The sequence below is a fragment of the Durotheca rogersii genome, assembly GCF_024521655.1.
Source record: "Durotheca rogersii strain YMJ 92031201 chromosome Unknown GGS23scaffold_4, whole genome shotgun sequence".
Classification (NCBI taxonomy): domain Eukaryota; kingdom Fungi; phylum Ascomycota; class Sordariomycetes; order Xylariales; family Xylariaceae; genus Durotheca; species Durotheca rogersii.
This window is the reverse complement of record NW_026251235.1, coordinates 210,218-236,789: the sequence shown is the minus strand read 5'-3', so window position 1 is coordinate 236,789 and position 26,572 is coordinate 210,218. Positions and strand designations below refer to the sequence as shown.

Genomic DNA, 26,572 nt, shown 5'->3' with positions numbered 1-26,572 from the left:
CGCTCGCTCGCTCGCTCGCTTTCCCCCCTGCATCGCCCTCTCCGACCGACACATCGTTTGCGGAACATGGTGAGGGTACCGAATAAACCGCTGCTGGCGGCGCTGGCTCTCGCCGTCGACGGAGTATATGGAGCCCTCGTAGCAGATCTTGATGATCCAGGTGTGTACTTGGTGCCCCTGTGTAGAACCCGTCGTCGGACACAGCATGTGTGTGCGTGGAAACAATGATTAACCCATCGACACCTACGCCCCTCTAGCATCCATCAAGCAAGCCGCCGCCCAGGTCGCCGAAGACCTTCTCTCCTTCTACCGAGGCGACGAGCCGGGCTGGGTCCCCGGTATCCTACCCGGTCCCCCCCCCGATGGCGATTATTACTGGTGGCAGGGAGGTGCGCTTTGGGGTACGATGCTGGACTACCGACACCATACCGGTGACAACACCTACGATCCTATCGTGTTGCAGGCCATGATTCACCAAGTCGGCCCCAACGAAGACTTCATGCCTCCCAACTGGACCGCCTCGATGGGTAACGACGACCAGGGCTTCTGGGGCATGTCTGCCATGCTGGCCACCGAGGTGGGATTCACAGATCCAGGCGACGACGAACCGCAATGGTTGGCCCTGGCACAGGCCGTGTTCAACGAGCAGACGCACGAGGATCGACGAGTAGCCAGCGGACGATGCGAGTGGGGTCTCAGATGGCAGGTCTACCCATCGAACACCGGATACAACTACATCAACAGTACGTTCGCCCGGATGGTATAGAAAATCGCGGGAGATACTAACCGTAGGACAGCCATCGCGAACGCTTGCTACTTTAACATCGCCGCACGGCTAGCACGCTACACGGACAACCAGACCTACGCCGACTACGCGGTCAGAACCTGGGACCTGGTGAAGGATCTGGGCTACATATCGGACGACTGGGACGTTTACGACGGAGCCCATCTACCCTACTGCAACGACACCAACCGAGCCCAGTTCTCATACAATGCCGCCATGTTGCTGCAGGGTGCTGCGTACCTGTACAACTACGTACGTTCCCCTCCTTCCCCCCCCCTGGGGCCCTCCCAGCTCCGAAGGCCTTGTGTGAGATCATTCAATGATAAAAGGATGCTTCCTACTCGGCTGCTCACCCTATTGCCGTCGCTCTTTCTCCGATGTCGTGTAAACAGGCGTATTGACTGCTAACATAATCGCTCTACGGGACAGACCAATGGCGCCGAGGAATGGAAGGTGCGCATCGACGGCCTCATCGACCGCATGATCGAGGTGTTCTTCCCAGGCGGTGTTGCATACGAGCCGTCGTGCGAGGGCGCCAAATGCAATACTGATATGAAGTCTTTCAAGGGCTATATGCACCGATGGATGGGTAACACGATGCAGCTCGTGCCCCACACGCGGGAAAAGATCTATCCCGTGCTCAAGACGTCGGTTGCGAATGCTGTCAAGCAGTGCTCGGGCGGCCCCAACGGCCGCTTCTGCGGTTTCCACTGGACGACGGGTGTTTTCGACGGCGAGATCGGCGCCGGCCAACAAATGAACGTCTTAGGCGCTCTACTCAGCCTCCTCGCCCCCGATTCCGCGCCCCCTCTAACAAACGCTACTGGTGGTACCTCCAGGGGTGATGTCAACGCCGGTTCCGACGAACCCGTCTTGCCTACCTTCGCCACCGTTACCGTCGCCGATAGGGCAGGCGCCGGCATCCTCACCGCTCTCCTGATCGCCGGCTCGCTCTCGGCTTTCGCTTGGATGAGCATCGACTAAGCGACCGAATCGGGCTCACAAGTAGTACGGGACGTATTCTTAGAGCGAGGACGCGATACGTGTTTGCGACATAGAAGATTTCACTATTTTCCCCCAACCAGGCAAGGAATGCCTAGGCGTACTCCAACAGCTATAAATGGACAACCGGGTCTGCGTGTGTATATATATATCACTTCTGCGAGGGTTTTTGTCTTTTTTTCGATCTTGGGTAAAACGGTAGGAAGGCGGGAGAGGGGTAAGAGAATACTGATATATATATGTACACATGTCTATATATCTATACATCTATACACACATATATACACGTGTTAACCTTATCGTGGTGGAGGTGTACTACCTACCTCCGGAAGCGAAACGAAGGGAGGGGAGTAGAGGAATAGAACAAGGACAGGGAGGATAAGGAAGACTTGGGTGGGTATATTCCAGGACTCTCTAAACCGACAACTTGGTGCCCTTCCTCAAATTCATCCCCTCCCCTCTCCCTTTAGTGGTTACCTGTCGTCGCTACTGTTCGCCATATTTCGAATTTACCTACTTGCCGGGTGAGGAAGGATTCTTTGTAGGTGCGGCGATCGTCTCGTTCGCCTCCTCTGCCCATCGTTTCCGTGGAAGACGGGTGTTGCTCGCGCCGGGGTTGACGATGCTATATAGCTATCTGTATCTGTGTGGCGGCTGTTTCCCTAAGGAGAAAGAAGACGGGAGGGAAGGAAGGGGAAAGGTGGTCTCTGCAGCACATGCGTGTATATGTCGGGAAGCCGAGTAGGTGCCTATAGATATGATGTTCACAGCTTCTCGTTGGCAATGGCTGTTGTCTTTTCTATCACGCGGGCATAGCAGCGTCACCGTCCTCGGATCGACTTTGGGTTTTATACCCCGCGCCTCTGATAGAAGAAGGACGCGACGAGGGCACCTCTACTGTGTGGGCGTGTGTGCGGGTGTCCGCCCTAGAGCAGGACGGCTAACGGGGAGAAATGAGCATTGTATTCAACTATTAAACCAGCACTCGAGGGTATATATATATAGCCCTCTTGGGTCCCGAAACGGTGCCAGAGCCCGATTACTGGCTCCTGTCGCGCCCGCAACCTCTCGCCTGGCAGAGAGGCTCCGCCCACAGCATTCTCCCAACACACACATCGTCTCGGCATGGGTCCCCTTCGCAGGGCTATCCTGACCCCGGACCCGCCAGCTTGCGCGACGCGGCGTGTGTTTCGGGAATCCGGTTGGCAAGTCGAGAAGCCTCCAGGTCATAGTCACGGGCGGTGCGACTACATCGGTGACAACGCGCGGGCTGCGTCCAGGCAAGTTTCCCAGGGGTCCTGGTACATGCGTCTTCGCTGCGATGGCAGAGGAGGGAGACGCTGTGTAATAACCCCCCCCCCTCCCCTAGGAACTCGGGAGGAGGAGGGGAAGATAACTTCACAGGCTATATGGGCCTACTAGCCTGCGACGCGAAGATTCTATAAACCTGTCGACATCGTGGACATCGTGAGTTTCACGTTATACATGTTCCGGCGGTCGGCTACCTGAGGGAACACGTCTTGGCTGGCGTCTTCTCTTGGGTCCCGGAGCCTGGAAACAAACTTTATCATAGATATCACCGCTCTCTACAGGTCTTCCCCGCTGCCGAGTTGACGCGTTGTCAGCTCTGTGGTCGTCGGTCGTGTGTCCGGGTAAGACTCGGAGACTGTTCTGGATCCCATCGGCTCCAGGGGGGGGGGGTTACAGCGGCGTAGTACCGCGCGGCTTCGGCTTGCAGCTTTCTAATAGTCGTGCAATTGGTGGCCAGGGATTCGCTGACGCCTGATGATGGCTGACGCCGCCGGGCAGAGCGCATGCACCTGGGTGTTACCCCTTCCCGCCCACCGCCCGAGGAGGGTCGCGAGGATAAGCCCAGGCCTACCTCCGAGCCGATAGCGCCGTCGCCGGAGCGGCTTACGCCCCGAGGGCTTCCTTCCCGTCCCAGGAGGTCCACGCGAGAGCCCCTCCCCGTACGAAGCCGGCGAGGCGTCATCGACTGTTTCGGGCGCGATGACGGCGGCACGCCTCTCCTCGGTGGTGGCTGCCCCCCCCCCCTCCCCCCTCTTTTCTTCTGACCGGTAAGACCAAATTGTTGGGTGGAGTAGTCGCGGCTCGGGGAAGTGGAGCATGTCGCGGTTTCTCGATCCTGTAGCATCGGACCTCGTGGGCAGATACAGATAGGAGGGAAGGGAGGAAGCCCAGGCGGAAGATCAAGTCATCACGGCTTCGGATTGTATCATAGTGAAGGGTGACGAGCTGCCGCCGCCCGATGCTGGCCAGGCTAAGTATCTAGGTACCTAAGATAGGAGGTACCTACGTAACCTAAGGCAGGCAGCCACCTGCCTGTACGCGTAGTGAAGCCGTCGCGTAACTGGCTGGCTAGCTAAGCCACTACTACGTCATGGGCTGCTTGCTGTTACTGATTGAAATGTTTGGCAGGCGGGTTGTAGGGTCCTTGGGCTAGATTGTAGGCTGACGCGTGCACTGTGCGCCCCTAGATCAGGCATCAGTTGTCGTTGTCATCATATACCCGCATTAGGAGGTAGGTGCAAGTACGCGCCAGGCACGGTGATAGGCAGGTTAGGTATCTAAGATAGGTAAGGTACCTAAGGTACTTAACTTACCTGAGGAACTTGTATAATGGGTGAATGTAGAGAGATATCTGTAGGTACCTACGTAGGTATCTAAGGCGGGGATGTCTTGATGATGTATTCGCCAGCAGCTGCCTCATCGTGGTAATGGAGTTGTGCCTGCTGGTACGCACACAGGCAGTAAGACGTGTGTAACCTGGACTATGCATGCCTAAGGAAACCGTGAACTCCGGGAAGGAGGGAATGGCCTCATGTACATAGGTACGTGAGCCTAGTTGATGTTAGCTTGATGAGGGGGTTGCCGGGCGTGAGATCGAAGTTTGCTCACGGCAATGGGGAAATACCTTCAAGAGAGGGTAAGTACCTAAGATACCTACGACGAGTGTCTGCCTGTAGCCTATAACCTGAAGGTGCTGATCCTTTCCTCTTGCACAACAGCTAGGTACTCTCAACGAGCATTGCTCTGCTCATCTCGCACAGCATCGCCGTCACTGTCCGCGCAACGTCTCCTCCGCACGAGTTGACCACGTACCTAATTAGCTGTAGAGGTTCAATCTCGGTCTACGGCCGCCCCTTGAGCAAGTCTGGCCCGGAATCTCGCGCCAGAACTTCTATTCCACAACACATACACGCCCACCCAAGGAGAGAGAGCGAGAAGAGATACGTGTGTTAACGCGAGCACAACCGGCGACAGCCCTACCAACCTACCAACCCGCGTAGTATACTACCTACCACCACGCCACTGGTGCACCCCGGATTCCCGCCGAATCGCACGCGGTATAGTGTGAGGCTTTAGCAGGGGTCCCACCCTTGCAGACTCCTCCAGTCCCTGTTTAATAAGTGAGGCGGTGACCCGTTCCGCGACAGCCCTGCCAGCGCCGACAATTTAGTGAGCCCGCCAGGCGGGAGCAGAGATCCCACACCGTGCAGCCTTCTCCAACATCGCCCGGCAGATCGGGGTTCTATTAAGATCGCGTACACGCTACGCGACCGATTGACGGCGAGGGAGGCCCGAGCGGAGGAGTAAGCTAAGGGAGCGTGAACAAAGGGGCTAGAAACAGGGAGGGGGGAGGCCGACGCCGTCAGGGACACTTGAGACACATCAAAACCGTCGCCCGTCTAGCTGTGCGAGGGAGTACCCGTCTTGCTAGATAGACGGCAAGCCGGCAGCTCCCCCCGGGTCGATTGCAGCGGAATGGGTAAGCCTAACCTCTCGTTTTCCTGTCCCTGTTTTGTTTCTTCCTCCGTGGGCCTCATCCGTGCCTCTACACCGCATGTCCATTCCTGTATGCGTATGTGGCTTTGCTTCCTGTCGAGTCCCGTCCTATCAAGCTTGGGGACCCCTTCCCGTCCTGGTATCTGCGTCGCGCATGGACCTGCACGCCCACACGATCCCAGCCAACCGTCAACACGACCTAGGTATACACCGGGCATGGGTTAACCCGACTCTTAACAAGTCAATGGTAAGCTGTCGCCGAAGCAGGTGTTGCTAGCCAAGAGTCCAAGTCCGACAGCATACTACAGCTAGATACTGCTCCGTTTTTCTCTCTCTTTCCCCTTTTGTTCAAGGGTGGGTTGTCAAGGTATTGCGGATTTGAGACAAGATCCTCCCCTCTCGCGCGTCAAAGAGACCCGGAAGAGAAAGAGGACGGTCTGTATGTATACATCATCGATACGGAACCCAGATGCTGCCGATTACCAGCCGTTCGGTGTGTCGCATCGGGAAAAGCAAGGCGATCGATCATCCACACAGTCCGAGATTGGGTGGCTTATCGCCTCCCTCTCACAGGCTACTTTGTATTATCCGGCAGCATGTAGGGAAAAAGGTAGCTACTTGCGTATATCGCACGTATTACCTCTGGAACACCAATCTCAACATGTTCTCCTTACATCGGGTGGCTGTTGCAGGTACCTACCTGCCTACATACCCACCTATCTTCTTCTACCTTGGTGGTAGTTTAGGTACCTAGGAGGTGGGCAGGCTAGGTGTGTAGGGACCTCAGTCAATGCGTGGCATCCGCATGTACACCCATTCATACAGGTAGGTAGGCATGTATATGTAGGTATGTTGCCGACATTGATGGCTGGCCTCACGCTGCTCCTTTTTGTTCAGGATCCCTGGCATCCCTGATTATGTCTTCCCAGCGCATCGCCAATCAGGGCATTTCCCGCGTCACCATTACCACCCCTAACTCGCCCGGCCACCCTAAGGCCTATTTAGTCTAACTCTCGCTCGCTCGCCTTGGCCGCCCACTCATCTGTCCAACCCTTCCTCTACCCGTTCTCCTTATAGAACACCCACGACCTTGGCGTCGAACTTGCCAAAGCTTATACATCGATGAAGGAAAGCTCAACTGACGAGGCCCTTTCTGTAGATCGCATACGCTCCTGGGCACAAGATCACGCGTATGGAGGCTCCAACGAACCCACGCCGTCCAGCCACAACGAACCCGTCCCTGTGGTAGATAGCAACAACGACTCACAGTCGAGGCTCAAGGGGAATAGCGATGCCGCCACTAACGGTCCTGGCCGCCATCAACCTCCTCTCGCCGGCGGTCCGGGGCCTCGAAACGCGTCAGGGCCGGCGTCGGATGGCGAGAAGGCCGGTAATCCAGTTGCACCGATACCTGAAATTGAGGGGACGGGGCCTGTCGTAGACGGCTCCGGAGGAAACAAGAAACCCAACATCATCATCGAAACCTACCTGGAATTCAAGAAGGTCCTCCTCCACAGCTGGATCAACGTGTTCCTAATCTTCGTCCCCGTCGGGATCATCATCGCGAATATCCCGCAGAGGAATTCCGGAGCCACTTTCGGTGTCAATGCCGTCGCTATCATTCCCCTCGCCGCACTCCTCAGTCACGCTACGGAGTCCGTAGCTCGAAAGATGGGAGATACCATCGGCGCGTTGCTCAACGTGACCTTTGGCAATGCTGTCGAATTAATCATCTTGTAAGTGTTCAACGTCCGTCGCGTCGCTTAATTGGCTTTCTACTAACGAAACGATGATACAGCATGTAAGCTATAAGTCTCCGCCCCATCATTCGGAGCCTTAGCTTGTGTCACTCGCGTGCCGGGACATTACTAACGTTGCGATTCAACTCGGTAGCATCGCCCTAGTCAAGGTGAATATCCAGCGTTCGAAACCCGCGGCATTCCTGTAGCTAACATTTTGCAGGGAGAGATTCGCATCGTCCAGGCCTCCCTGCTCGGGTCGATTCTCGCGAACTTGCTGCTTATTCTAGGCATGGCCTTCTTCCTAGGCGGTCTCCGATTCCGAGAGCAGGTCAGTGTGACATGCGCCCAGTCCTCAGGCCTTTGCTGACCCATCCGATAGATTTACAACAGCACCGTGACACAGATGAGTGCGTGTCTGCTCAGCTTAAGCGTGATTAGCCTCATGCTACCCGTTAGTTCCCAAATAGAATCCCCTTACTTTGCGAAGCCCGCTAATGAAATTCACGCGTAAGACCGCGTTTCATGCGTCGTTCAGAGACAAGGCGGAAGCGGATAGCGAATCTCTCAAGATAAGTCGCGGTGTTAGCATTGTGCGTAACCCCGACCGCGATATTTTCGCTGATGCTAACATTGGTGATAAGATCCTTCTGTTGGTATATGTTGTCTACCTTCTGTTTCAGCTTAAGTCGCACGCATATATGTACGAGTCGACTCCTCAACATATCATCGACGAGGAAGCATCACCGGGACCCGCCGCCGCATGGCTCGAGTCCTCTGATTCGGACTCGAGCTCCTCGTCGGACTCCGACTCTGACAATTCCGGACACTCTCGAGAGACCATGTCGAAGCGTATCAAGCGAACCATCCGCGGGCATCGTCGCAGAAAGTCGAGCGTGGCATCTTTAGACACGGATGATGGCACCCGAACCCGCACTTCGTCGCTCGGAACGAACAGCGCTAGTCCCGCTCATGAAAGTTCCAAGTCTGGCGATTCCAATGGCCACGGCTTCTTTCCGCGGGTGAATTCTCAGGGTAGCGAAGAGGTCATCAAGGAAGAAGAGGATGCCGAGGCTCCTCGCAAACGGCACAAGCGATCCAAGCGGAAGCATCGCCGACGTGCGAAGAAAGCCGCCGGCCAAGCGGATCCCGAAGCTCACTCGGATAACATCGCGGGTCTCGCGTCGGACGCGGTGCGAAGTCCAGTGGCAACCGACGGGGAGCCACGCCGAGTTGATTTCGCAGATGCGGTTACTAATATCGATGGCCAGTCAGAAGCGGCCCCGCCCGGGGCCAGGCGGCCTTTCAACCAACTACGCAGCATCTCGATAGCCAAGAGCTTCACGCCGACCGTTTTCACGCAGCAGCCCGAGTCTAGTGTGCTACCTACGGGAGCCATGGGCCCCGTGCCGCGGGTCCGATACGGAATCCGCAGGACGAATTCCCTCCCGGAGCGACTCAACCGGTACCAGTACCGACCCCCCGGCGCTATGATGCCCTCGCAGGTCCCGGTGTCAGTCTTGACTGGTAGCCCTAGTGAACCGGGCAAAGAGCACGAGGACGACTTGTCGCGCGGTGCCGCCATCATCATGCTGCTAGTCTCGACGGCGCTGGTAGCGACGTGTGCCGAATTCATGGTAGATGCGATCGACGACGTAGTAGAGCATAGTGCGCTCAAGGAAACTTTTATCGGCTTGATCATCCTCCCCATTGTTGGGAATGCGGCAGAGCATGTGACGGCGGTCGCGGTGGCCATGAAAAACAAGATGGACCTGGCAATCGGCGTGGCAATCGGCAGCTCGATTCAGATCGCCCTCTTCCTGACACCGCTGGTGGTGATGATCGGCTGGATGATCGGCCAGCCGATGACGCTGTACTTCACTCTCTTCGAGACGGTCTGCCTCTTCGTGTCGGCCTTCATCATTAATTTCTTGATCCTGGACGGACGAAGTAACTATCTCGAGGGCGCGTTGCTCTGCGCAACATACGTCATCATCGCGGTGGTTGCCTTTTTCTATCCGGAGGGGGACGCGGCCGGCGCTCTGGGCGCTTAGCATGGCGCTTAGCTCTCGTCTAAGACGGCCGCTACCCCGGCCTCGGGAAGTGTGCGGTGTAGAAAGCAGAAAAGGAAGGGGTTGAAGGGGCTGAGGGCAGAATCCGTAGGGGCAGCTTCGGGTCGGTAGCTAGGGCAAGGATTCGGGCAACTATGAGTAGACGAGGGGAGTTTACGGGGATGATTAGGACGTTTGGTCAACCAACTTGACCTCTCGGGCCGGGATCAGAACCCGCCCCCCCATAGCTATGGGCTGCTGATGAGTTTGGGAATAGATGGGGATGCTCTCGTTCTATACACTCGTTCTATACACTCGTTCGACACACTCGTTATGTAGTAGGATTTAGGCCAAGGTATAGAGGTGGTGCCTATGAGACTAATCTCTGCCGAGCCGATGGCGCATCACACTATTACACAGGGGTATCTTGGCTGCGGAGGCCGAATGCGCTAGCTTGACTTGACCTGAGCTTGGCTGACCTGCCTCGGGTACCTGTATAGGTGGCCTGTCCTGGTCGCAGTAGTAATGGCGCCGCGGGGGCTGAGGGGGGGGGTTAGGTACCCAAGCCACAGGCCCCTACGTACCTACACATAGGTGGCGATGACCTGAGAGGTAGTAATAGGTGTCTCCTACCTGTAAGTATAGGTACATGCTACAGGTGCCTAAGGACCTCGGGTAGTACCTGGCCGTAGTTATTAATGGACCGAATGTAGTAATGCGGCCTTCGAAGTCAGTACTTTACACTCCTTCTCCCACTCTCATCCCTCCTGTTCTCGCTCTTCCTCCTACGACGACAGCTCATCACGGATTCACCAATTCCAGGACGCTGGCTCGGCCTGTTATCGTCGCATCATCGCCCCGCTCAACCCTACTACTATACCCTCCGAGCTAGGGACCGGAGTTGACGTATCCGGCACAGCTTCCACGGAGACAAGATACTACATAAGCACGTATTCGTATTGTCCGTCCTCATCTTACACCGTCGACCAGCTTCGTGCTCCTCCTCTGGGAAGCACGGGCAAACGAAGACCGGCAGTATCACGCTCGCCTTCCGCGTCACATTGAACTTGGCCCGAGCGGCTCGACTCGCCTCCCTATCCGTCTACACCGTCTGACGAGAGGCGGCACGGGAAAGTCAAGCGCGTGCTACGTACGCCTACCTTACCTACCGGCATATATACAAACCCATCCGTCAATATGTGCTTCGGCAGCAGCAAGGACGCTTCGGCCGACCTGGCCCCCAAGCCGGCCCAGGTGCCGCTCCCGCCGCTGCGGCCCCAGTCGAGCCGTGTGCCGTCTCCGAAACCTCGAGTGAGCACCCCGCCGCAGCCGGGGCCGCAGCTACAGGACTACGCGCCTCCGCCCGGCCCGCCGCCTGCTCACCACCCCCAGCAGGAGGACTACGCGCCACCGCCAGGTCCGCCGCCATCGCAGGCGCTGCCGCAGGAGTATGCACCTCCACCTGGCCCGCCACCGTCCCACTCTCATCGCCAGCCTTTCGGTGCGGACGACTCCCAGGACTACGCCCCACCTCCGGGGCCGCCCCCCGTGCGGTCCCAGGGCGACTACGCGCCCCCGCCGGGACCACCGCCGGCGTCTTCGGTGAGTAATAACCCTTTCTTCACCAACCCGGCGCCGTCCGCAGCCGTCGACGGCTACACCCCTCCACCGGGCCCACCGCCAGCGGCGGCGAACAGCAACACCTACCCCAATAACCCGTTCTTGGGTAGCAGCAATCCCGGGCCGCTGGCGGGGACCAACGACTACGCACCTCCACCAGGGCCTCCGCCGTCGGCGAAGCCGCAGCACGACTGGCAGGCGGCGGTTCCAGATACGGCGCTGCTGCCGCCACCGCCGGACTTCTTCGCCGGGTTCGACCGGTCGCCGGCGCAGAACGCGACGGAGGAGGAGTGTGAAGAGGGAGAGCGGTGGTGCGCGACACGCCCGCCATACGGGCCACTGCCGTTAGAGCACCTGCTGGGACACGAAGGCGGGGCGGTGACGGTGCTTGAGGCCGCGCGCACCGGAAACGTGGCGCTGCACGCGCCGCCCTTCTTCGGCGGCTCGCTCGCACGGACGGACGTCGGCGTCTGGCGCGTCGATGTGAGTAAGCGGGCCGCGAACGACGCCGGGGACACGTGTCTGGCGACGTATCCGCCGCTCTACCTCGCCGCGGCGCATAGCCCGCTCGCGCCTCCCGGCATCGACGAAAAGGCGCGGACGAAGAAGACGATATACTACGAGGTGCGGGTGCTCGACGGCGAAGACGAGGTCGCGCTCGCGCTCGGCTTCGTGGCGCCGCCGTACCCGTCCTTCCGGCTGCCCGGGTGGCACCGCGCGAGCCTGGGCGTGCACGGCGACGACGGGCACCGGTTCGTGAACGACCGGTGGGGCGGCAAGGCGTTCACGGGGCCGTTCCGGCGCGGGGAGACGCTCGGGCTCGGGATGGAGTTCTCGCGGGCGGGCGGGGCGGGGGGCGCGGACATACGCGTGCAGGTGTTCCTGACGCGCGACGGCGCCGAGCGCGGCCGCTGGGACCTGCGCGAGGAGACGGACCGCGAGCGCGACCTGCCGACCACGGGGCTCGAGGGCTACCACGACGTGTGCGCCGCCGTCGGGGTCTACGGCCCCGGGCGGTACGAGGTCGTGTTCGCACCGGAGAGGTGGACGTGGAGGGGGCTAAGCGAGTGAGAAAGACTAGGGGAGGGGAGGAGGTGGTGAAGGGGGAAAGAAAGGGGGAATGGGTAAGGGTGAGTGGGAGTAAGGGATAATAATATCTGTAATGAAGAATAGGAAGAAGAAGGGGTACGCACGACGCACGACTGCGCGCGGTGGGGTGGGAGTAGGAGTAGGTAGAAGCATAGACGACGAGACGCGGTGCGAGCCGGCTGGACGTAGATAGATAGATAGAGAGAGAGAGAGAGCTAGCATGTCGGCCCGCTCGCTCATGCGCTAATTCACCACTTAGTCCACCTCGTCTCCCACGGCGCCGCGGGACTCTTACCCCTGTTTTGCACCTAGACCTACACGTACCTAGAATCACGCGGGAGGGAGGTGTAGGCGGGCTCGGTCCATCCGACGCGGTAGGGAAAAAAAGAGGGGGAGGGGGGGGGGTCTGAAGCTAGGAGACTGTGTGTGTGTCTCTCTCTCTCTCCGCGCCTCCACGGCAGCGCGCCCGCCGCGCAGGACGCAGCGTATCCTATCCGTCTGTGCGTCCCGGCCCCGTCTATCTCCGTCCTCGTATCTCTAGCTGTCTCTGGATACCTAGGTAGATATCTATCTCCCCGGGGCGGACCGAGACAAGGCGAGGAAGAAGGGGAGACGCAGGAGCGGGGGGGAGAGGGGGGGGGGGGTAAAAGGCGCGAGAGAGGTGAGAGAGGTGAGGAACGTGCCACGTACCTATATATATATATAGATATATATATACGGACGTTCCCTACGTCACGCCCCTACGCATAGGTATATAGGCATATAGGTAGGTTTATATACGTGGGTGTGCCCACGTCTCAACACGCACGGTTTTAACAACAGTAAAATAACGCAAGAGACGGCAAGACGCGCCCCCTCCGTGAAGGCGAGGGGGTCCGCGCAGCGGGATGCGGGCGGCGGCCGGGAACCGTGCCGCCTTGTCTGTTCTTGTTCATGCGTGTGTGCGATGGCTACCTACGGACCTATGGCAAGCCCATCCCACCCGCCGTCTTCTCCTATTCGTCTCGCCTCTCGTCCCGTGATCGGTCAGGTCGAATGTCCCTGGCCCCCTGCCGGTACGCAGCGCGGGGACTAGGTAGGTAGCTACCCACCGCCACCTAAGTCGTTAAAAGCATCGCCTATCATCGTCGTCGTCGTCGGCATCCACTGCCTATCGTCATTGCGGTGGCTTTTTTTTCTCACTTTCTCTTGTTTTTTTTTAAGAAGCACTTTATCATGACTACCCGCCCGTCCGTCTCATAGTTTCCCCACCACTGCCATATCTACCCTCCTCTTCTCTCCCCGGGCCGCGCCGTCGCCAGAATCACCCCTTTCGCAACCAGTGCCGCGGCGGAGGAGAAGTCAATCCGAGATCGTCTGGGCGCCCTCGAAGGCGTCTTTCGAGTCGAGAGTGACCCAGCCGTTGACGGAGCCGGCCTCGATGCAGATCATGTTCTTGTAGCCGTCCTTGGGCTCGAAGTCGCCGATACCGGCCGCCTTGTCCGTCCACGGGTTCCACACGACAACATCCTTAAGGTTGTCGCGCACGACGCGGAACACGGCCTCACCATCCTCCTCGACCACGACGGGAACCGACGGTCCACCGGCCGGGGTGTAAACCCGGTCCGTCTCGCCCGTGATGGACACCGCGCCTGCCTGCGTCTTGGTCTGCGCGCCGTCTACCTTGTCGACATATTCTGAGTTATCCAGTCCAGTGACCTGGATCTTGGCGATGTCCTGTTGTCGGAGCGCGCGGCGCGGGACAGTCAGCTGTTGACTACTCATAGTGGGGACCACCGGCAGGCGGGAAGGGTGCCAAGGATAAGTGTAGAGTTAAATGGTGCGCAACCGCGTGTAGTTAGGTGTAGGTAGCAGGGGGGAGGGAGGGAGAAGGAGGTTCTGCGTACCTTGATACGAAGGTAGGTGTGAAGGAGGACCTGAAACTCGAAGGGCTCGTTACCGTCGTTGGTGACGACGATGTTGGTGCTCAGGTTTTCCGGGGTCAGGGTGACGCTGTAGATGAGCGAGAAGGTGTACGGCCAGAGGCTCTTAACCTGGTCGTCGAGGTTGGCGGACGAGAGGCCGAAGTCGAGCTTGACCGAGGCGTCAGACGGGCCTGCCGACTCCGAGGACGACTTGCCGAGGAACTCCCATCGCGAATTGCGCGCGAAGCCGTGCTGCGGCAGTTTCGAGGTTGCGGCGTGGTCGGGTGCGGTGCCGAAGACCTAGCGAGGGAGATGCGCGTTAGCTGGTTATCTCACATGTCCGGAAGCACACTCACGGGGAAGACGAGGGGGATGCCGCCTCGTACGGCCTTGGTGCCGTCGAGCTTAGCGGCATCGGACAACCAGAGCTTCTGGGTGCCGAAGCGGTCCTTCCAGCTAGTAATGGTGGCGCCGTGGAGGAGGACCTCGACGCTCTCGCCGGAGGGCAGGACGGCGGATACGCGCGAGTTGCCGTGGGAGATGTTGACCTGGGGCTGGGGCGGGAGGCCCGGGGTAGTGGCCAGGGCCACGGGCCTGTTGGGTCGGTCAACCATGGCTGCTTAGCTGCCTGGAGGATTGGGTTAGCCGAGTCTGTCGATCGATTCAAGGCGATCTCGTCTGGTTTGCGGCTGCTGGCTGACTGGTTAATTTACGTGCGGGACGGTATCAAGTTTGGGAGAGGAAAAAGCAGCCTGCGTAGGCTATACGGACAAGACGGGAGGGACATGTCGTGGGCAGAATTGGCACAGGAGACCGGGGTAGGCAAGTCAGAAATTGAGAGTACCAGAGCGAGCTTACAAGACGCGACAAGATGCGGCGAGACGGCGATGAGAAGAGGAAGAAGAAGGATGACGGAGAGAAAGGGGGGAAGGTTGGGTAGGCTGTGAAGGAGGCGGGATAGCGGACAAGGCAGGGAAGAAATTGGGTATTATGTATAACAACGTATGTATGTATATATATATATATACCTATATATTTATGTGTATATGTAATATAAGAGAGAGAGAAAAAAAAAGTCCAGCTCAGGTGGAAGAGGAGAGGAAGGAACGGTATGGCGGGGTAGGTGCGGGAGGTTTGAGCCTGCCCGCCCTGCCCTTGTGGTATTAGCAAGTAAATACTCCCGTCCTGCTGGGTCTTGGTTGGTGGGGCAAAGGTACATGGCCGTACCTACGAGGCCGTGCCTACGAGCAGGTAGGTACCTCTTTGTAACCTCGACAGCGCCTAGTTACAGATCAGTGGGTTACTTGACGAAGGATAGGTTCGATTCCTAACAGCGCTACTTGGTAGTCTTTGCTATTTAGCTCATCTGCTACATGGAGGCATAGAGGATGTATACCTATTTTGTATTCCCTCTAGTACCTGCCTATATTTTTGGGTAGGTAGGTACCTTAGGTAGGCAGGCGGGAGGCAGGTGGATGTCTCACTTCTCTCTCTCTCTCTCTCTCGACAGGTAGGTACCTACGTAAGGTCTCGCTACCTCTCGTGTAGAGCAAGGAGAACGGGAATACCAGGCGGCTGTAGTATGGGGCGTTCCGAGATACCCAGAGCAGACCTAACCGCATCCTAGGCGGGTAGTTCATGCGATGTCACAGATATCACACGTATTAAACCTCCATTTCTAGTGCCTAAGCGAGGATATAGAGACAGAGAGCATGTGTAACCCGCCCGTGTCCCCAGTTGCGTTGGCAATATGGCTCGTATTATAGCCGTTGACGTTGCCCTCATTAGGAGGTACCTACCTAGGTTACCCAGGTGCTTACCTACAGGTACGCAGGTATGGATGTACCTACCTACCTACCTACCTGCCTTAGGTGACTTGCCCATCTCCAAGGTAGGTAGTAGAAGGCACCTTGGGTATAATCAGCACCTCAAGCCTCCTCCAAGTGCCTGATGCTGCTCGGTGAGGAATATGCATTTGGGGAGACGGGGAGGACGTCAAACATCTAATAATAACTTCTCCCTTATGTAGCTATATTATCCGATATCCCAGCCTCCCGCCGGTATACCTCTCCATTGGCTGGCGGGTGTCGTCTGTCATGAGGAGGGGCGTAAGAGAGACCCCCAAGGTACCTACCTACCTGTATCTTAGGTACCTACCTCGTCCTAACCTCAGGTACCTAGGTACCTATGCGAATACAGTAGGTACCTAACCTCTATGGGTGCATACCTGCCCTCTCTAATGGATTACATCACTTCTAACATACCTACAATCAGAGCAACACGTAGGATAGGTAGGTGCATTCCTGGCTTGAAAGGTGCTCTCGAGGTCAAGCTATCCAAAGTACCCGAGGGTTGTGCCTAGGTATCGTTGGCCATCCGCATCGACCTCTACGCATAGTCGTCGTCGTCGTCGCCGCCGCCGCCGTAGTGCTCGATGTCGTGCGCTCGCTTCGCGATGTGGTGCTCCAGATGGCCGCCCCCCCCTTCTCCGGTATACCTGCCTGGGTGGGGGGCAGGGCCGCGGCGGGGACCTCTCACAGCTCTGCCTCGCGTTGCGCTGCATCACCTGAAACTGCTGTCGACCTGCCCTGCAGCTTACCTGTCCCTCTAGATTGCCATCCGCACCTTTGCCGCCTCGCCTATACGACTTGTCCGCCGCCGCCGCCGCCGACGGCATGAAGGACGGCGTGGCGGAGCACATATAGGATACAGATAGAAAAAGAGAGAAAGAGAGGCAACAGCATCGAATACACCCGTTCATCATGCCTACGCATCCGCACCCAAACTAGGTATCTCTATCCGCCTACGCATCTTACCAACCACACACGCGTGTATGTGGGCACAAACCCGCACCCTCCCGTAGCAGCCGGCTGCCTCGTGCTAGAACCATCACACGTCCGCGAACATGGATTCCATTCAACCGGCGGTACATACGTATTATATATCTGCATGCCGAACCGTGGGAGGGGGACCTATCGTCGTCCCACCTACGGTGTCCTTGAGTTCCCCAACCTCAACGCCTGTATCGATGCCGAGTTCCCCATTCTCTCGTATCATATATGAGTAATATTGCTATACCGTACCTTGGGCAGCTCCTCCCCCCTTCCCCCCTTCCCGCCACCATCGATTCGATGTAGATGGCAATTCCCCCCATGCATGTGTAAGCTCATCGACGGCTCCGACTCTCCGCTAGGTATAATTCCCTCTTGATGTCGAAGAACATGTCCTCGATCCTATTCGCCTCTTCTCGTGTCAGCGTCGCTGTCCGGAGGCCTTCCAGGCCCTCCTGGAGGGCCCCCATGATCCTCTCCGCTGCTGATTTCTCCCTCACCGCTTCTCCGCTAGCCTGGGGCCCGTCGTCTGTAGCCTCATCAGCTTCATCTGCCGCCTTGCCTTCTTCACCCTGCTCCGCCACCTCAGGCATGTCCGTGTCTGCGCCAGCCGGTGAGTAGCCCCCATCTGCCAGCCCTGAGACAGCGGTAACGTCGGCTGCCGTTGCCTCGACTTCCGAATGTTGAGATGCCTCCATCAATATCTGCAGGTTCACAGCCTCGGACTCGCCTCCCGAGAGGCTGCCTTCGTCATCTGCGGCCGGCAAGGCCTGTGGGGCCTCTGCCGGCGTTGGCTCTCGTCTTGGGGAGTCTCGTGCGGGGTCGTAGGGAGCGTCCGCGCCTAAATCCACATCTTCCATCTCCGCATCAATGCCGGCTACATCGCCCGTGTCAGCTTGGGGAATTTGACTGTCCGAGATCGCCTCGGCATCGTCAGCTTCCGAGGTCTCGTCCTGCTTGCATTTCTTGCTGCTGCCTGGCTCCGCGTTGCTCTCCGCTTCCCTCTTCCTCTTCTTTGATTGGCATGACGATGGGGAGCTTTCAACCTCTGCACACGACGAAGGGGCTGACGATAGCGGACTGCTCTCCAACTTCTCCGGTGGACCGCCCAGCTCTTCCGACCCCATGCTCACAGCAAGAGCTGGCGTATCCGTATTGGGTGCTTTCTCAGGTGATGCCGATTCCTTTCTAGAATGCTGCTCATATTCTCCAGAATCTAGCTCGAGCACAAGTCGCGCCATACTCCGCTCCTCGCCGTCGCTGAGCTCGAAAGAGCCGTACTTTGGCGGTGGTAGAACTGCGGTGGTTTGTATAACTTCTCGGCCGGTCGGCGGATAGTTGCTACGAAGAGGCCGAGGCGTTTGAAGACTTGGGCTAGTGGGAGCTTCTACAAATACCTTTGGCGGTGACTCGGGCGCTTTCGTCGGGTTTGGCGGAGTTGTTGGTCTGACAGCGGTTTCGCTCGGATCCGACCAGCGTTCAACGCCAACGGGCTCGTGCGTTGGTGTGCTCTCCGTCGCATCGTCTGCGTTTGTGGCGTCCATGTCTTGCGAAGCGTCCATGTCTTGCGAGGCGTCATGCTGAGAGCCTTCTGAAATATCCTGCTCCGCATACGGTTGGTTGGTGGATGGAGCCTGTGGAGTCGGTGCTGGCGATCCTGAAACTGGGGAAGACGACATCGGGAATTCCTGGAACACGCTGTTACTTCTCGATCGTGGTTGCATCGCTGCTAATAAATTCCGACGAGGCTCTGGCGGTGACGAGGGCGCGTCGTCTGTCATTTCATGATCGTCGTCGATGACTAGGGCACGACCGCGTCGGGGTGTGGGTGTGGAGGGGACAAGGTCGTCCTCGAAGTCGAGTTTAGGCTGAGGAGTGGAAGCACGCGCCTCCTGAAAATACGTTTTGGTCTGGTCCGCATGAGCGAGCCGGGGTGACCTTCTCCTCTCTACGCTTAGTCGAATGTCAGGGTACAGGGAAACGTTCTCTTGTTGCCGCTCGCGGACCTCCTTTTGGCGATCCGTCAACAGCTGGGACTCGATATAGCTCGGGGACGACTCGATAGGCGCGAACTCAACCTGAGAGTCATCATGTCGCGGTTTAGGGGTCACGCTATGTCCTGCGGACCTGGGACGAGAAGCGTTGGGCGTAGTGTCAGACCTCTGCTTTATTGACAAAGAAAGCTGGACAGACCCAGGGGTGGCGGGTCGCCCGGACGATGAAGGCCGGTCTGTCAGAGGCGTTTTCCTACGGATCGCCCTCTCGGCGGATGGGACCGGGTCCTCCGAGTCGTCTTGTGATTCGATAAAGGACGGCTCTTGCACGCTGTATTCGTAGCCCGCAGTATCCAAGCCGGGTAGCACAACGTCGACATAGGGATGAATGGAGAGAAGCACTGTCTTGAGCTTCTCGGGGTACTGAATATCCTCCGCCTGCTCAAAGGCAGAGTTCCACATGGAAGAGACAGCATTGACAATATGCCTATGTTTGCTCTGGAAGCCCGAGCAGAGGAGTTCTTCGACGGCGCCGAGTTTCAGTTTCCCCAGCGATTTTACGTCTAGAAATACGCTGCAGATTCGGTCCCACAGAATTTTCACCTGCGAGTCGTCAGTCAATCGTATAGGGCGAGACGGATAGGAAATTTGTAAATATGCTTACAGCCCCAGACACTTTCGAGGATTGTTTGCTGTTGTACCGAGCGTCCGTGTCTTTAATCCAGAGACCGATACCACGCCGTAATTGAGTCAACGACCTGAACACGAGTGAGCGGTTGCATCGTATTAGAAAGCCAGTCACCTCCGTTAGCAAGGGCACCACAATATCGTCTTGATCGTAGTGGTCTGGCTGCATGTACGATGTCTCGAGTAGGCGGCTCGTCATACGGTAAAAGTTGCTGAACGGGTCGAACGAAGCCGATCGCGGTCCGGCGACGGACGTGCCCCATAGACGCCGTCGAGCGGCGTCTAACGCCTGTCGATCTCGAGGCTGCTTTGCAGTAGCAATTAACTCAATAATGCTCTCGGGGAGATTGTGCGGTACTGGGTAATCACGAGCCGCAGGAAAACATTCCATGCATATTTTAGCTAGGGGCTCTACGACGGCGATAGCACAGCCTGCCTCTCCCGCTTCGTAGTTCACACGGGTAGCTAGCAACTGAAAGAGAGAACGCCATTGTTCCCACGGCAGGTTCGGCGTAGATTTGAGGCCTCTCTCTAAGTGCTTCACTATCTCACGATACTCGTGGCCGATCGTTGTCGCTTCGCTCGCAGAGGTGGTAGTCGAATGACTGGACTGGCTATTTTCTAGTGACGGAGAAAGAGACTCGGATATGAAGACCCACGGTCCGTAGGGGCAAGGGACGTCTGCAGGCAAGACCTGGACCAACTCGCGACTCAGGTCCACCTTGGCATGAGGCGATCGGGCTACCATAAAGGGCCCCAAAGCGGCTTTGATCAAATCGGACAGGCCAGCGCCATCTGGAATGCCCGGAGGCAGGGTGGAAAGAATCGAGAACAGGTGATGGAGAGGCGTTCGTTCGAGACCCTGGGACGTTCCCGACCGACGAGAGGGCGTTGCGACTGGAACGAATGTGTTGTGCTGATTCAATGAAAGGAGTTTTTCGGTGAACGGCAACAGACCTAGCGAGTCGATCATCACCACAAGATACACCTGCGTCGCATCCAAGAATCTCTGCTCTGGGTCAGGTTGATCGTTCGGTTCGACTAGCCCTCGAGTCCATATTCTGGCGAGCACACTAAAAGCGTGTGCCATGAAGGTTGCTGTGTCGGTGGACACCTTGACCTCCTTGGATGCAGCAATCGATACGGCACCAACGAGTGTGCGCCAGAGATGGTAAGAGAGGGACTCCGAGTTCGCTAGGTCCGAGAAAGTCTTCTCTAGGATGGGCTCCACGACCGAAAACACCCTCGCCGCGTTTCGTCTGATCCATTTTGGATCCAGCGCAGGCAGCTCGTCCGGTCTTACCAAGAGTTTCTCGGCAATGCGATCTTCTTTCCATATACGGGGAGTTGACGAGTTGAAAAGCCCGGTTAATATAAGGGTTGCTTGGGCCAAATTCTCTAATGCGGCGGCCGTGGGCATCTCTGTGTTCTTGCTGTCGACCTCAGGAGAGACCAATCGCTGCAACAGAGTCCGAACACACGCGTCCCAATAGTTGTCGACCTGCGCCGGACTCGAATTTGGCTTGAAGACATAATAGTATAGGTTGCACACGCTCCCTATAGCAACCCTCCGGAGTTCGTCGAACGGCTTGCCACTCCCCTTCCGCCTCAGCTGGCTAATAAAAGGCTGGCATACAGTTCCGATAGTCTTCGAGAGGGACGTCCCGTTGAGCTGTAGGGCGTAGACGAATCGATTCCACGCGTAGTTCGCTTCGAGTTTGGTGTGATAGTCGCCACTGTTAAAACATCGCTGGATAATTTCTAACCACAGCGAGAAGAACTCCCACCTATTGACCGGACACCTCAGCAAGAGGATGACTACGCTCCAGACCTGGGGGACGGAGGCCGACCCGTTCTTGTCTTCCGCCATAGCCATCAGCCTCTCTGCGTAATACTCAATGTACTTGGTCTCTTCAACCGTAAATTGTAGTATTTCCATGACTCTCCTGGCGAGCTGCTTTTCCTTGCCGATAGTAAAACTAACTTCTAGGCCCAGCGCAATAGCGGCAGCACGGATCTCCTTCATGCTACTAAGCATGTCGGTGAACAAGTCCAAGAGCCAATCCGAATGGGTAACCATGTGAACTCGCACCTGCCTGATCAGCCTCTGGTATATCAAGATCCGCGACATTATGATACTCTTTCCCTGGAGGTGTTCTTCGATCCTGTGGAGAGATGCGACCAGCCGACCGACGCGATCCGCCGTCATGACTTTGAGCGAGAAGTCTTGGGAGGCGACGACTTGCATCAGATGTCTGGCTACGTCCTTGGGGACGGACGGGTCCTCGAAAGACCGAATGCAATGGTCGATAATGAAGACCCCGAAATCGGACGACATGGTGGAGGCGATGGCGGGAAAATAACAGAAGGTGCATAGCAAGGTAAGGGCGTGGTTCACCATGGACGCGTCCGTGTTTCCGTTGGGACCTTTCGTCGTGACATCCCGCTGGATGAACTGGGTGAAGAGGCTCATCTTGTCCTGCAGCGCGATGCGGTCTGGCAGGTTGTTGGATGTCCTGAGGGCCCGTGAAAGCATCATGTACGCATCGATCTTGGACTGCCTATCCGCTCCGGCGAGCTGCTTGATGGTCGAGTCCAACATGGCGGCGATGTTGATCTGGCCGGTCGCTTCGTCGTCGACGGCGAATAGGTCTAGCGGGTTCCGGGGCTCAGGGCTCGACGTATGTTTCAATATGGACTTGATAGGTCTGGCCACAGCTGCCGACGACGGAGCCGAGATGGGGGTGTGCTGGCTCGGGGGATTACCCTTAGGAGCGTAGGTCGGAGCATCACAATACTCGGCCTGTGCTGAGAAGCCAACCCGCTTCCTCGTTCTCCGGGAGCTGGTATCGAGGGGATCGGTGGAGTCCGGGGGGTAGTTGGGTGGCGTGTGGAGGCTCAGGCGGGTATCGACAGGGTGATTGGCAACGATAGGAGCTGCGGGAAAATCGGCGTCTAGTTTCTTCTCCCGAGGCGGCGTCGGGGGTCTCGCGGGTAACAACTCCAGACTTCTTGGAACAGCGTCCAGTTGCAATACCATGGCTGCTCACAGCCGACGGCTCCCACTATACAGAGGCTATTGTGGACACTCGGCGACCATGGATTCTATATCGAGAGAGCTGGGCGGGAAGGTATTCGACGGTTACCTAGACAAGAGAGACCTTGAGGAGTTGGTAAGGCAAGCGATTACAGAAGAGAGCGACGCTAATTCCAAAGAAAAGAGAGGGAAGAAGAAGAAGAGAAGGAAAACCAACATATGCAGCCGCAGATCGATGGCTCCAATACACACTCTGTAGGTTGGCAGGTTGATAAGACGGGCAGTCTAGGTGGTAACTGAGATGGCCCGTCTCGCTCGGCCACCCGGTACGATATAAAGACTGATCGAAGGGGGAAAAAAAGTAATGATGCCAGACGCGACGCGGCAAGCTTTCTTGCGTAGCTGCTGCCAGTGTGACGCGAGAACGCCTGGGCCTCTACTTTACCTAGGTAGGTATTTATAGCCGCTGAAAGCAGGTGCAGGTGCAGGTGCAGGTGCAGTGCAAGTGCAAGTGCAAGTGCAAGTGCAAGTGCAAATATAAGTGCAAGTGCAAGTACAGGTACAGGTGCAGGTGCAAGTGCAGGTACAGGTACAAGTATAAGTGCAAGTATAAGTACAAGCGTAAGTATAAGCGCAAGTATAGGTACAGGTGCGAGTGCAAGTGCAAGTGCAAGTGCAGGTGCAGGTGCAAGTGCAAGTGCAGGTGCAGGTGCAAGTGCAAGTGCAAGTGCAAGTATAAGTACAAGCGTAAGTATAAGTGCAAGTATAGGTGCAGGTGCAGGTACAAGTACAAGTGCAAGATTGCAAGTGCAAATGCAAGATTGCAAGTGCAAATGCAAGATTGCAAGTGCAAATGCAAGTGCAAGTGCAAGTGCAAGTGCAAGTGTAGGAACCCCAGCCCCTCCCTAGTCGCGCCTTCCTCTCTGCTTTGATTACGGCTGGGCTACTTTAATTATTTAGCTTACACACATACTATACTAGGGGATGGGGGTCTGTTAATACTATGTTACGTACTATTACCCTCCTTTAAAAGTATCACTATAACTAAAAGTATTTCTATCGCGATACTAAAACGAATTAAACTTAAGATACGACATAGGTATAATACGAACACTATATTAATTTAGTAGCTTTTTTAAGGATATAATAGCTATCCTATATAATAATAAGTTAAAATATATATTTAAATTATTATAATATTAGAAAGGTAATAAATACCTACCTTATTAAAATAACTATATTATAATACTTATATTAGATTATAATAAAATCCGTATTATAACTTTTGCTATAAGTACTTCATACCTTATAAAAGTATTTATTATTATTGCCTTATTTAAAGATTATATCCATACTGTATTAATATTGCAGACATACTATCGATAGACCCCCCCCCTCCCCTGCCATGGTAGTTACCTATAGGCATGTGCAGCTGGTGGCGCTCCGTTAGGGCAGGCAGCGCGTAGGTACCTAACCTCTTAGAGGTAGGTGCCTACTTAGTAATCAAGGTACCTAGGTAAATACACGCCTATATCCCCGTACTTAGGTAAGCTGACTACGCCCATCTCAGTAACGAAGTTCAAAATGGCACCCGTGCTCCGCAGAGGCGACTGTAGCCTTGCTATTTTACATGCCGGCTGCCTCCGTGCTGGATCGATGAGGCTCTCCTCTATTCCCAAGCCCACCTATGAGCTGTAACCACTATTCATCGAGTGTGACATCACACCGGATATTGTCTGCATTTAGGCATTCACCTACCTGGCTGGTTCGAAGCGCTCACGAATCCTGCCGGAATGGCCCAACCCGGCCAACGGCAGGCCGCTGCCATCGCGGCACTCACAGGGTCCGGTTAGTAGCTGGTGCGTCCTATGGGGTAGCACGATGCTCATCGCAGATACGCAGCTAAGCTGAATGCTGTCACGGATCTAATGGAGAATTTGACCCAGGATCTCATCACTACCAGTCTAACCCCTCATCGTGAGTCGCTTACTTGTTATCGCATATTGAAGTAGGCCATCCTAACTCGCCATTTCCTAAGAACGAGACTCGGCGTTAGAGGAACTTAAGGTGTATAGTAGAGACCCTCGTGATGCAGACCCTATCTTCACCAAAGAGGCAGGTTGACCAGCGCGGATCGCCCACGCAGCGTTAACGCATAAACACTTACAATTTCTAGGGTATCGAGACGCTGTCCCGGCACGCTTTTGACAACCCGGCTGGCACGACGTCTAGAAATGCGTTGCGCGTTTTGTGCAACGCCCTGCTATTGAAGCAAGAGACGCGGCAGATATTCATCGACCTTGGGTGTGGAGCCAGCGCTTGCGAGATACTCCGAAACGATAGCCGCGATGACGAGTTCTTAGTCTCGAGGATACTCTTCCTCACGACGTACGCGACAAGCGCCAACTTGATCGAGCTCATCGACAAGCACCACTTGGCGGACTCTATCAACGTAAACCTCGAGCGGCACGCGAAACGCCGCGGCGGGACAAGCTCTCCGTCGGATCCGATGGAAGAGATGGCCCTCATCGAAACGCTGAAGCTTCTGTTTAACATTAGTTATTATTGCAAGGAGCGGACATCTTCTTTTACTACAGCTATACCCCACATAGTTACCGTGTTGTGCAAGGGCACATTCGCGACGCAGAAACCGCTGGATCCCCCGACTGGCTCCCTAGTCAACGCTCTCCTTAACCTGGATCTCGGTGCTGAAGATGTCCAGAGCTCCGTATACCCCCCGGAAGAGCCCAACGTGTTAGCAGGCCGTTTGGTAGACTTGCTCTCCCGCTCGAGAACTGTCCACGATGGCGAAGAGCTGGAGACGTCAGTCACACCCTTAGTTAGCGTGATTCGAACCCTCCACGAGCATGCGCCGGGAGATGTACAGAAGTTCATACGCACGCAGCTCCTGCCAACAGAAGCCGATAGGACTGAAGTACTAGGCCGGACCGATTCGTTGCCATCCTGGCTCTTGAAGAATTCAACAAACGCCCTCACGCCTCGGCTTCGCGACACAATATCCAATCTATTTTTCGAACTGTCAGATAAAGACGCCTCTATGTTTGTCGATAACGTCGGTTACGGGTTTGCATCAGGCTTCCTGTTCAACAGGAATATACCCGTTCCCGAGAACATCTCAGAAGGCTCCAGAAACGCTCACGGCGGGGTTAGCCGGCCAACTAATCCGATAACGGGTCAATTCCTAGATGCAGAAAGACTGCCCGAAGGTCCAGAGATGACTGAAGCTGAGAGAGAAAGAGAGGCAGAAAGGCTTTTCGTTCTCTTTGAAAGGTAAGAGAAACCTCACAATAGATAATTCCTGCTAACAAATGACGTGGTAGATTGAGAGCAAACGGTGTCATATCCGCCGAAAATCCGGTGCGAACGGCCGTCCAAGAGGGAAGATTCCAAGAACTACCCGACGATTATGAAGACGACGTCGATTAGTCTAAGCAGCAAGGAGCCTCCAGAGCTCGGCGTTGCGCAACGGAACAATCCACAACCGGTGTGAATACAAAAGCAGCCCGGTCGCGTTTGCGTTTGCCTCAATAAGTGAAGGACATTTATGATGGGTCATTTATAAGCTAGTCGTCTCCTCGTATTACGCCCTGATATATACACAGTATCTAGATGGTAGCTAGCCAACCCAATATAATTCCCCAAGTCATCTCATCTCACTAGACAGCACCGATTCAAATCGAATGTTAAGGAGCGCGATAGCCCTGGTTCGAGAGGTGACTCGTCTGCCCAGGCTAGGCTTTGTGATGCCACCAGGTAGAAGCAATATTCACCCTTGACATCCGGATTCACCCAGGAAATAATCGATAAACACACTCCAGCGGCACTTTAAAGCGAAAGGCAGCCGAGGAAGCTGACATCTATACCCATGTTGTGGCTGTGATTGCATATTTTGGTATAGAACCTCATGAGCCTTACACCTTGAGGTTTCTACTACAGATGGGCGTCAGTGCCTGAGGTTTCACATTTTACCACTAATATAAGTTGCCATGGACAGTTCCTCCTTCGG

At 56.1% G+C, this 26,572-nt stretch overlaps 7 protein-coding genes across 7 annotated transcripts; 5 read left to right on the top strand and 2 right to left on the bottom strand.

The window, feature by feature from the left end:
* Positions 1–66: 66 nt before the first annotated feature.
* Positions 67–2,007, top strand: GGS23DRAFT_616855 (mannan endo-1,6-alpha-mannosidase; the record flags this gene model as incomplete). The annotated part of the gene is made up of 4 exons (XM_051520813.1): positions 67–160; positions 258–743; positions 798–1,036; positions 1,214–2,007. 4 exons carry the CDS (start codon positions 67–69, stop codon positions 1,766–1,768), a joined length of 1,374 nt encoding a protein of 457 aa, XP_051374435.1. The 3' UTR covers positions 1,769–2,007.
* A 419-nt stretch (positions 2,008–2,426) lies between these two features.
* GGS23DRAFT_352122 (uncharacterized protein) lies at positions 2,427–3,173 on the top strand. The gene has a single exon (XM_051513138.1). The coding sequence runs from the start codon at positions 2,544–2,546 to the stop codon at positions 2,937–2,939; it is 396 nt and encodes a 131-aa protein (XP_051374434.1). The 5' UTR covers positions 2,427–2,543; the 3' UTR covers positions 2,940–3,173.
* A 3,352-nt stretch (positions 3,174–6,525) lies between these two features.
* GGS23DRAFT_352093 (calcium/proton exchanger) lies at positions 6,526–9,574 on the top strand. The gene is made up of 7 exons (XM_051513137.1): positions 6,526–7,329; positions 7,392–7,394; positions 7,487–7,502; positions 7,556–7,663; positions 7,715–7,786; positions 7,848–7,925; positions 7,977–9,574. Exons 1-7 carry the CDS (start codon positions 6,716–6,718, stop codon positions 9,384–9,386), a joined length of 2,301 nt encoding a protein of 766 aa, XP_051374433.1. The 5' UTR covers positions 6,526–6,715; the 3' UTR covers positions 9,387–9,574.
* Positions 9,575–10,580: 1,006 nt separating this feature from the next.
* Positions 10,581–12,081, top strand: GGS23DRAFT_616853 (uncharacterized protein; the record flags this gene model as incomplete). The annotated part of the gene is made up of 2 exons (XM_051520812.1): positions 10,581–10,694; positions 10,725–12,081. The coding sequence occupies 2 exons, from the start codon at positions 10,581–10,583 to the stop codon at positions 12,072–12,074; spliced, it is 1,464 nt and encodes a 487-aa protein (XP_051374432.1). The 3' UTR covers positions 12,075–12,081.
* A 702-nt stretch (positions 12,082–12,783) lies between these two features.
* On the bottom strand, positions 12,784–15,082 carry GGS23DRAFT_553926 (galactose mutarotase-like protein). Its single transcript, XM_051515502.1, has 3 exons — positions 14,353–15,082; positions 13,979–14,296; positions 12,784–13,808 (listed from the first exon to the last, which is right to left on the bottom strand). Exons 1-3 carry the CDS (start codon positions 14,608–14,610, stop codon positions 13,434–13,436), a joined length of 951 nt encoding a protein of 316 aa, XP_051374431.1. The 5' UTR covers positions 14,611–15,082; the 3' UTR covers positions 12,784–13,433.
* A 1,455-nt stretch (positions 15,083–16,537) lies between these two features.
* GGS23DRAFT_553920 (uncharacterized protein) lies at positions 16,538–23,012 on the bottom strand. Its single transcript, XM_051515501.1, has 3 exons — positions 22,763–23,012; positions 19,486–22,654; positions 16,538–19,424 (listed from the first exon to the last, which is right to left on the bottom strand). The coding sequence occupies exons 2-3, from the start codon at positions 22,546–22,548 to the stop codon at positions 17,163–17,165; spliced, it is 5,325 nt and encodes a 1,774-aa protein (XP_051374430.1). The 5' UTR covers positions 22,549–22,654; positions 22,763–23,012; the 3' UTR covers positions 16,538–17,162.
* A 1,115-nt stretch (positions 23,013–24,127) lies between these two features.
* On the top strand, positions 24,128–26,237 carry GGS23DRAFT_553912 (guanine nucleotide exchange factor). The gene is made up of 5 exons (XM_051515500.1): positions 24,128–24,393; positions 24,448–24,522; positions 24,584–24,660; positions 24,722–25,836; positions 25,887–26,237. Exons 1-5 carry the CDS (start codon positions 24,339–24,341, stop codon positions 25,990–25,992), a joined length of 1,428 nt encoding a protein of 475 aa, XP_051374429.1. The 5' UTR covers positions 24,128–24,338; the 3' UTR covers positions 25,993–26,237.
* Positions 26,238–26,572: the final 335 nt, after the last annotated feature.